Consider the following 11,046-nt stretch of genomic DNA (forward strand, 5'->3'; position numbering starts at 1 on the left):
TTGGGTAACTATCTTCAAAAAACATATGATGGGAAGTTTAGTCGAACCGTCCGGTTAGATACGTGGATCGTCCGATTGTGTGCGCAGACTGTTCGGCCATATGGCCGAACCGTCCGTTGTTGTATGCGGACCGTCCGTCATTGTATGCGGATGGTCCAACTGAGTAGTTTAGGGTTTGCATATTATGTGGCGGCTCGGGCGCATGTCTCGGTAATTCATTAAAAATGGGACCGACCGCTGCTGGCCTGGACGATCCACGCTCACGTGCGGACGGTCCGAACATGCGCAGATCGATGAATTTATCTCCAATGTGCGTAGGAGACTGTGGTTGCCCAGAGTACGTGTCTATCGGCATCCCATAAAGGGGTTGTGTCTGGTCGTGACAACCTGCAACCGATGAAGCACACGTGTTTTCCCCCAATTCAACCTCGTGCCAAGGAAAGTTTGCAATAGCGGATTTATCAAATGCATGTTCTAGCCTTCTATAATCATTTTGCATACCCCTTATAATATTTTGCATTTGGTCTCGCTGTTTATCTATATAAGCTTTAAGAGATTGGAGCTCGTTTGTGTTGCTTACCTTGGGGGTAGCTGTAGTAGGTCGGAGCACAGCCAGATCTGTCACCCGTTGTCGAACAACTTTGTTGTTCCTGTCCACCTTGAAGTTGGCCAGGAATTTTGCTTTTGCTTCCTGGATCAGCTGCTTCTTGTGCTCCTCGAACTGGAGCTGTTTGTCAACCAACAAGGTTTCCCAAGTTGGCTCTATGATATTACCAGTGGAAATGTCAGAGCTATCTTTTAAATCGACCATTGAGGGCCGATCTGATAGGTCTGTACGCGATGTCCCCAGCGGAGTCGCCAAAAAGTGTGTTGGCGACGATCCGGACGCCAATCACTGTGTTGAGAACCGGCGACAGTGCTCTCTGTGGAGGCGCGAACGGTCCGCGACCTGGCGTAGAGGCTGGTTCCCTGCTTGATGGGCCGGACGGTCCACGCCTGGAGGCCGGATGGTCCGAGCGTGCGCAGGGGCGGCGGAGTTCGCCGGCGGCGCCTGGATCTCACTCCTGGGAGGGACCCCGTTGGGGAGGAGAGGTCCTAGGCCTTGTCTAGGGTTGGCAGGCCACCCTAGACACCTCTAATCGATGTAGAGCCAAAAAGAAGCGGAGAATTTGGGATTGGGAAAGGCTAATCTAAGGCTAAACTAGAACTACTCCTAATGCCTAAGGTAAAACCGAGATGTAAACTGATTATTGATTCGATTGTTAATGATTAATCGGCCGTAGTCCTCTATGCATATATAAAGGGGAGCTCTGGACCCGTTACAATCCGTATCCCAAGCTAAATCCACGGTTTTCGCTAACAAATCCCACAGGAATCTCGGAACACTAACTAATTCTGCGCGTGCGGACCGTTCGGCTGCCTATTTTGGCACCCAACACAAATCAATCATTCAACGTGGTATATGTAATAGCGGAGACGACAGATATGGATCAATCATATACATCTTAGCATTGATCTTGTTTGGCATCTAAAAGAGGTAAATGTAATTTGCAAGCATTATATAGCCTGGAGTCTGGACAGATAGCGACTGAAAAAAGGCCAAAAAGGTGGTGTTCAACTAAAGTCCCTTCTCTCATGCTAGCTGACATCCACAAAGATCAGTGTGTGTTTTACAAGAAAAAACACACCGAGAACGGATGAAGTGTCATGGCATATATACGTTCAAGTACGTACGGGAGCATCGTTTTGGTTTAGACATTTTTTTTTCAACACCACCGTCATCATCCGTAGCATCACCACCACCATTAGGAGGAGGGAGGAGCTCGATTCACTTGTTCAGAACCACCACCACCACCACCATCAACAGAGATTGTTTCGCCAAAGAGCTTTATGGTCTTCACGTTCTGGAGTGGAGACAAGCTCACTGGGTTGTTGGGGGGAGAAGCACTGGGGATGCTTATTGTACGCGGTGGCGTTGCAGAAAAGGGTGTAGCAGAAGGGCCACTGTCGGTGTGCCTGCTGGCTCGAGTAGAAGAAGAAGGGCTCTGGGCCTGGCTTTCTGATTCCGACCGGATCACACTCCTCCCAGTCGTTGCAAGAGGAGGAAGGGACGCAACTTGCCAAGCATTCACAGATCTCGTCGTTGCAAGAGGAGGATCAACACCCCAGATGATCTGTAGTTGTGTTGATCATTAGTTATAGGCTTATAGCTCGAAATCAAGAAATACCAAATCAGTAATTTTCAACAAACAGATTGATCGGAAATCGGAATATACAAGTATAATGGAGGCGAAACAGGAACAGAAACAGACATGTCCAATCCAATCCGACAGAAGAACTCCCAACCGCAATAAAAAAAATAAGGGTCAAGGCGTGAAGGTCATCAGGTCAATGGAAGGAAGACGAGAGTACGAGACGATAATTTCAAAACCTCGAGCATTCGCCAGATGTTTTGGCGGATCGCATTGACGCGGCCGTGGACCCACACGGTGTGCTGCCTGTTCTCGTCCTCCATCACCTCCATGCGCACCACTGCGCCTGGTTCCCAGCTGGTGGCGAGCGCGTCATCCACCTCGCTGCGCGGGACGATGAACTCCACGGCGGCCTGTCTCGGGAAGTAGGTGACTGTGAAGGGCCTTCCCGCGGCGGCGAGGCGTACGGCCTCCATGACGTCCTGGGCCGGGCCTTGGAAGTCGAACGGCCGGTACCTGGGCACGTGGAGGCGCCGCACGCCGACGATGAGGTCGCCGTTGGGGCGGCGCATGAAGACGATCTTGTCCCCCGCGGCGAGCCGCTTGGCCTTGGCGAAATCCAACCACCCGGTTCCGAGCGAGTGTTCCTTGCTCGGATTGACGCGGTAGGTTTCGGAGAACCTCCACGATTTGCCCCTGGTGTCGCGCATGACGACGTCCTGGCGCTGCACGCGCTGCTGGTCGGCACCGTCCGTTTCGACCTTGGGTATGGGTAAGACGTGCTCGTTCTCCAGCGGGATGCGGAACTTTGCGTAGACGTCGGTTTGCGAGAGATCCTTAGTGAAGTATCTGAGCTTCTGTGGCGGGCCGGGGGCGGGCGCGGGGCTGTTGCTGCTGCCGCCGGGGCCCGGAGGAGGAGCGGCGGCGCGGCCTGGCCGTGGTCTGAGGGAGATTTTGGCGAACACCTCGTCCGTCTTGTCGTCCACGCCGAGGCTCACATCGGTGACGGTGCAGTGGAAGCGGTCCTGCGCAGGGAGCGGCGCCGCGGACAGGTGCTGGTGCTGCTCGATGTGGCCGTCGGGGAAGTAGTAGACCTCGTCGCCGACGGTGGGGATGCGGGAAAACGGTGCGGCGCAGGCCAGCCAGACGTCGCGGTCGACGGTGTTATCGCCGACGCCGTCGGCGGGGGGAAGCGGTTGCTGCGTCGCCATTGTCTTCTGAGTACCAGGGTTTGGCGAAGCGGAGAGAGGGGAGGGAGGAGGAGAATGCTGTTCGGGGCGGAAGATTAGGAGGAAAGGGCATACATACACACGTTATACATACATATGAGTCCTACGTGATTCGAACCTGCTCGCTCAGCACTATAACTTATATATAATTTTTTATTATATGAAACGAAGATATTATAAATATATACATATACTGATAGTTTAAAAATAAAAAATATCGTATTTCAATAAAGTATTTCAATAAATATAAAGTTTACCTATATAATATATAGAAATCCTAATAATATATACTAGCAAAGTAATATAGGCAAGCGATTAAGGCTGTCTCCAGCAACGTTCTCTAAATTTCGTTCTCTAAAGGAATATTCTTTGTTTTTTACAGAACTCTCTAAAACATTATATTCTCTATATCTTATTCATCTCCAGCAACGTCCCCTAAACTCAGACCTCTATATCTACAGTATTAACACAATTCATAAACTACAATATTTGTTCTACCTTTTGCATATAATTTGAATTTGACTTACCTATTTCAAAAAAACGTAATTAACATTGGTCACTTGTAAATGTATATTAACTATGAAAACAAATATCCAGGACTATTATACATATATTAATCCATGTTTGGAACAAATAATGTTCCATTCCATTCGTTTTGCAAAAAATAAGTCACGATTACGTCCAAAGATGTAAAAACTTGCTATAAACTTTGTACTCATTTAATTAGATCATGTCTGTGCTTCACGATACTTAAAATAAAGCTCCTATTCTTTTCTCCTAGCCTACTAGATATTTCGTCGAACACTTAGTGTGCACAAGGTACCACATTGCCAAGCCACCATCGGTTGTTCCTTTGTCGCATGATGCAAGAAGGAGCAGCAAGGCTCCGGTCCATCCCCTAGCTGGTTGGCAGCTCACCAAGCGACATACCTCGCAACCGCTGTCGCCGCCTCCTGTGCTCTCGACTCCCGCGATGCCTGGCGGCGTGGACCGGGCTCGCATGCCTGGCGGCGTGGACATGGCGGGTGAGGTCGACGAGCGCGAGGATCCAGGGCTCGTCGCCGTGCGCGTCGGCGCACCTCCCGGAGATGACGAACCCGTCGAACCCGACTGCCTCGGCGTCGGCGTGGAGCTCCCCGCGGACGGCGCTGTACACCCGCCACCTCTCGCCGTCCTCCTCCAGCAGCGCGCGGAAGACGGCGAAGTAGCCGCCGTACTTCTGGCGCACATACTCCGAGTCCTCGCGGCACTACAGCACCGCGTACGAGCCCGCCCGCGAGGGGGCGGCGGCGACGGCCTCCAGCGCGGCCGACGCGGCGTTGTCGACACTACCGGAATCTAGGCCTTTGTCGAGTGCCGGCGGCTTTGCCGAGCGCCACACTCGGCAAAGAAGACTTTGCCGAGCGCTGCACTCGGAAAAGTCCTGCGCTTGGTAAAGAGCTAATTTACCGAGCGCAGGACACTCGGCACAGCCAAGCACTCGGCAAAGACTGCTTTGCCGAGAGTCAAACACTCGGCAAAGATGGCTCTCGGCAAAGGGCCGTTAGCGGCCGTCTACAGCTGACGGCCGTCAGTCTTTGCCGAGTGTCAAATATCTGGCACTCGGCAAAAAGAGTCTTTGCCGAGTGTCTTCTGTAGACACTCGGCAAAGCATATTTTTATTTTTTATTTTGGTCACCAAACTTTTTGTGGTATGTTCCTACACTATGTAGACCTACATGTACCATTTTGCGACAATTATAACAGTGTTTTATATAGCTAGTAGATTTAGTTTGTTTATTTGAATTTCTTCGGAAAATTCAGATTTGAACTGCAGGTCACTCGAAACTTGGAAAACCGTGCATTAAAAAATGATATCCATGCTACTTAGCATAATTTACGACCGATTTCAGGAGCGGACTGAAAACTTCGAGCACCATGCTCACTCAACATGACCGTGAACTTGCCATCCAGGTGTTTAAAAATTGTATAAAACACAAACAAAGTCAGAAAATCATAAAACCTGTCCACGTGTCATGATATTATATGTAGAGGTTGTGATAAAAATTTTAAAAAGTTTCGAGAAAGCTGTAACGCACTATGTGTACAAACCTAAGAGATCCACATTGAAACTATGATTTCATGTGTAGTTCTCTTAGGTTTCTACACATAATGTCTCACAACTTTCTTCAAACATTCTAAATTTTTTATCACAGACTCTACATATGATATCATGACACGTGGATAAGTTTCATGATTTTCTAAGTTTGTTTGTGTTTTATAAAATTTTTAAACAGCTGGATGACAAGTTCACGGCCATGTTGAGTGAGAATGGTGCTCGAAGTTTCCGGTTCGCTCCTGAAATCGGTGGTAACTTGTGCTAAGTAGCATGGATATCATTTTTGCATGCACGGTTTTCCAAGTTTCAAGTGACTTGCAGTTCAAATGTGTTTTTTCGAAGAAATTCAAATAAACGAACTAAATCTACTAGCTATAGAAAACAATTTTCTAATTGTCTCAAAATGGTACATGTAGGTCTATATAGTGTAGGAACACACCACAAAAAATTTGGTAGGGAAAATAAAAAAAATAAAAATGTACTTTGCCGGGTGTCCAGAGATGACACTCGACAAAGAAGACTTTGCCGAGGGTCAAATGGTTGACACTCGACAAAGTGTAGTGAAATAGTCTTTGACGAGTGTCGCCCGGGGGACACTCGGCAAAGAAGACTTTTGCCGAGTGCCGGAACGAGGACACTCGGCAAAGTATATTTTAAAATTAAAAAAAAATCTTTGCCGAGTGCCAGATCACGGGCACTCGGCAAAGAGGGTTTACTTACCGACAGTTAGCCCTTTCTTCCTCACTCTCTCACTCACGCACTCTCACCGCGCTGCCGCCCCATCGCCGTCCGCGCCCCTCGCCGTCCGGCCACGCCCCTCGCCGTCCGGTCGCGCCGCTGCCGCGCGTCGCCCTTGATGCGCCCCGCCGCCGCCCGCGCCCCCCGCCCGACCATGCTCGACGCGCCCCGCCCGACCGCCCCTCGCCGCGCCGCCACCCCTCGCCGCGCCTCCGCCCCCCACCGCGCCCGCGCCCCTCACCCCTCGCCGCGCACGCGCCCCTCACCCCTCGCCGCGCACGCGCCCCTCGCCGCGCCCGTGCCCCCCGCCACACCTGCCCGCCCGCCGTCTGCCGCACCCTCGCCCCCCGCCGCGCCCTCGCCTGCTTGCCGTTGCACCCTCCACGCCCACCGTGCCCCTCGCCCGCCCCCGCCGTGCCCCTCGCCCTCGCTCGCGCCCCTCGCCGTGCCCCTCGCCCTCGCTCGCGCCCCTCGCCGTGCCCCCGCCACCACCGCCGCGCGCCACCACCGCCGCTGGAGGCCGCCTCCTCGCGCGCCGCCACCGCTGCCCAGCCACGCCACGCGTACCATCATCGCCCCCACACGAGGTATAAACTTTTTATGCGTCAATTTTTATTTATTATTGATTAGATGATAGAATGTATAAATCATGTAAGCCGAGGTCACCCAACCATTTATATAGCCACGCCCGAGGTCACCATGTAGTTGTGGATCTACCAAGTTATTCGCATCTCCATCATGAAGCATTGTGATGGCTTGCAATGGGAAATAAGAAATGTGACAACTGCTAGTAGTGTATACTTTAGGTGAATTGCTTCTTACTGTGTGCATGTCAGCCATCGTGCTGTTAGTTTTATTTGCAGGTTTTAAAAACCTCAACGTACAGGGGAGGTGCTGTCGATTTTTTTGTATTAACAGACTTGTGTTTCTTTTTTACAGAGAAGATACTTGTCTTCCTAGCCGCTGCGGGTCTGCCTACACCGCGTCGCGTCGCCACTGCACTGACCCGCCACAGCCCCACTAGCCTGACTCCACCGCCACCCTAGGTATAACCTCTATTTCCGCATCATGGTCGTAGATCACGTAACCCAGTTAGGCGTCTCCCGTTCGAAAGAGATATGGTGTAGATATGCAGATCTTTGCATATCTACAAATGTATCATTTTCGAATTGTTCACATTTTTTGGACAGCCCGCGGTTACGTAGATGATGTTAGTTTCCATGCTCTACTACGGTCCGACACAGAGTTTCGGCGTCACCTCCCTGTTGTTCTCCGGACAGTACACTCTCCCTGCCAGGACGTGTATCCAGAGAACAGCGGGGAGGTGCTGCCGAAATTCTATCTCGGATCGGAGTAGAGCATGGAAACTAACTCCATCTACGCAACCGCGGGTGGGATTAGGACCTATCCTCACCTATTAGAAGGTAGGAACATAGTGTACATGCATTACATGTCTATATTAAACTATACTCGGTTATATATGTTAGAGGATGGAGGACCGTGAGTGGATGTACACGGGCCGCGTTCGACGTAATGATGTCACCCCTGAATGGATTAGGAAGACCGATGCTTTCGTGGAACGGGCATTTGGCGAAGCTGCTAAAGGAGCTAGTCTAGTCCCTTGTCCGTGCAGCAAATGTGCCAACAGGAAAAGGAAAACAAAGAAGGCCATGGTAGAACATATTTGGAAGAATGGATTTACGCCGGACTATACTCGGTGGATTTTCCATGGTGAAGCGCATCGCACGAGAGAGGAGGTGGTGAGACAACGCGTCGAGGATTACAATGCTGATGCCGGGGTAGCGGACATGTTGAATGACTATCACGAGGCATAGTTCGCCGAAGGACGTATGGAGGATGAGCCAGAGGCGACCGCAAAGGCATTCTACGACATGTTTGACGCGGCACAGAAACCCCTTCACGACAAGACAAAGGTTTCTCAACTGGATGCCATTGGGCGTATAATGGCGTTCAAGTCGCAGTATAGCATGAGTCGAGACGCCTTCGATGGTTTGTTGATAGTTATTGGCAGCCTGCTTCCGGAGGATCACGTTCTGCCAAAGAGCATGTACGAGGCACAGAAACTCCTTCGTGCACTCAAGATGATGTATGAGCAGATACATGCTTGTCCGAAGGGCTGCGTCCTATTTAGGAAAGAACACACTGAGGCAAAGTACTGTCCGAAGTGTAAATCGTCTAGGTTCATCGAGGTAGACTCTGGTGATGGACAGAAGAGGCAGCTCGACATCCCCATGACAATCCTACGCCACCTTCCGTTCATACCGAGGATCCAGCGTCTATACATGACAGAGGAATCCGCGAAACAGATGACATGGCACAAAAAAGGCAAACGATACAATCCTGACAAGATGTTTCACGCATCCGATGGTGAAGCATGGACCCACTTTGATGCCATTCACCATGAGAAAGCCAAAGAGGCTCGTAATGTTCGTGTTGCGCTGGCCATAGATGGGTTCAATCCCTATGGAATGACCGCTGCCCCATACACATGTTGGCCCATGTTCGTTATCCCCATCAATCTCCCCCCCCCCGACGTATGCTTTCAAAGACAGAACATATTCGTGTCGTTGATAATTCCTGGACACCCGGGGAATAAAATGGGCATGTACATGGAGCCTTTGATTGATGAATTGGTCCATGCTTGGGAGGAAGGGGTATGGACGTACGACCGAGCTACGAAGACAAACTTCAAAATGCATGTTTGGTACCAGTACTCCATGCATGACTTTCCGGCGTATGGGCTATTTTGCGCCTGGTGTGTTCATGCTAAGTTCCCATGCCCAGTTTGCAAGGAAGCTCTTAGGTTCATTTGGTTGAAGAAGGGTGGCAAATATTCGTCATTCGATAAACATCAACAATTTCTCCCTCCTGACCATGCATTCCGACTAGACATCAAGAACTTTACGAAAGGTGTCGTGGTGACAGACCGCCCACCCCCAATGATGACTGGTGCCGAAGTTCGCCAATAGATAGATGGTCTCGTGGCCAACCCAAAAGGTGGTTTTGTGGGATATGGTGAGCAACATATGTGGACACATAAGTCGGGCTTGACTCGGCTCCCTATTATGATGACCTGCTCCTTCCACACAACATTGACGTGATGCACACTGAAAAGAATGTCGCCGAGGCACTTTGGGCAACAATTATGGAGATTCCTGATAAGTCAAAGGATAACGTAAAGGCAAGAGTGGATCTGGCAGAGTTATGTGATAGACCAAACCAAGAGATGAAGCCGCCTAGTGGTGGAAAGACATGAAGAAGGCCTAAGGTCGATTTCGTTCTGAGCAGGGCCCCGAGGAAGGAAGTACTACAGTGGATCAAGATGTTAATGTTCCCTGATGGGTATGCAGCTAACCTTAGTAGGGGGATGAACTTATCTACTCTGCGAGTCTTAGGGATGATGAGTCATGACTTCCACATATGGATTGAACGAATTCTTCCAGCGATGGTTCGAGGCTATGTCCCTGAGCATGTCTGGCTAGCGCTTGCAGAGTTGAGCTATTTCTTCCGCCAGCTTTGTGCAAAAGAGTTAGCTTGAACCATGATTGCAGACTTGGAAAGGATGACACCCGTGTTACTGTGTAAGCTGGAGAAGATCTTTCCACCCGGCTTCTTCAATCCGATGCAGCATTTGATTCTTCATCTCCCGTATGAGGCACGAATGGGGGGGCCCGTGCAGGGACGTTGGTGCTATCCAATCGAGAGATGTCTAAAGACTATCCGAAAGAAATGTAGAAATAAATTCAAAATCGAGGCTTCCATTGCAGAGGCATACATACTGGAGGAGGTGTCAAACTTCACAACAACTTACTATGGTGACAAACTGTCGAGCGTGCATAATCCACCCCCTCATTACAATGATGGCGGCAATGAATCGAACCTCAACATTTTTTGAGGGCAACTCGGAAGCGCGAGTGGTTCGACCACCAAGACCCTGAGACATGAAGAGTGGCGCCATATCATGCTATATGTATTGACCAACCTTGAAGAGGTGACGCCATACATGGAGCAATTTCTTCATGAATTCTGGCGTCGATCAAGTGACCCAACTCCACAGGAATATGATACCCTTCTTAGAAAGGGTGCGGGAAATGGATTGCCTGATTTCATTTCCTGGTTTAAAAGTAAGGTACGTGCTTAGTTTGTCATTTGAAGTTGCTCTTACGTGCGAATAATATAACAATCTAGCGTGTTTGAACTTGCAGGGCCAAAGAGAGTCGTCTATGAGTGCCGAGTTGAGACAAGTAGCCAATGGCTTTGCCTATAGGGTCAGGAAATTTTCTGGATATGACGTCAATGGATACCGTTTTCGCACAACAAGCTACGACCAAAGTCAGCCCAATCGAAAAGCCACGTGTTCTGGAGTCTTTACGCCCGGGCTTGACGAGGTCGAGTATTATGGAAGAATTGAAGAAATATATGAACTCAATTTTTATGGTTCCAAACCTCTTACTCAAGTGATATTCAAATGTCATTGGTTTGACCCTGAAGTTATGAGACGGACATATTCTAATATTGGGCTAGTCGAAATTCGACAGGATTCCACCTTACCAGGAGACGATGTCTATATTGTGGCCCAACAGGCCACACAAGTGTATTATCTTCCATATGCGTGCCAAACGAAACAACATCTTAAGGGTTGGGATGTTGTGTATAAGGTATCACCGCACGGTAAATTACCTGTTCCAAACGATGAAGATTATAACTTTGACCCGGACACATATGACGAAGAGTTCTTCCAAGAAGATGGGCTAGAAGGGCGATTTGA

The 11,046-nt window shown here is 49.9% G+C and overlaps 1 protein-coding gene across 1 annotated transcript; it reads right to left on the bottom strand.

Annotated features, from left to right (window-relative positions):
* Positions 1–1,488: 1,488 nt before the first annotated feature.
* Positions 1,489–3,468, bottom strand: LOC100382422 (uncharacterized). The gene is made up of 2 exons (NM_001175165.1): positions 2,432–3,468; positions 1,489–2,174 (listed from the first exon to the last, which is right to left on the bottom strand). The coding sequence occupies exons 1-2, from the start codon at positions 3,401–3,403 to the stop codon at positions 1,806–1,808; spliced, it is 1,341 nt and encodes a 446-aa protein (NP_001168636.1). The 5' UTR covers positions 3,404–3,468; the 3' UTR covers positions 1,489–1,805.
* Between the last annotated feature and the right edge of the window lie 7,578 nt (positions 3,469–11,046).

The sequence above is a fragment of the Zea mays genome, chromosome 1, assembly GCF_902167145.1.
Source record: "Zea mays cultivar B73 chromosome 1, Zm-B73-REFERENCE-NAM-5.0, whole genome shotgun sequence".
NCBI lineage: Eukaryota > Viridiplantae > Streptophyta > Magnoliopsida > Poales > Poaceae > Zea > Zea mays.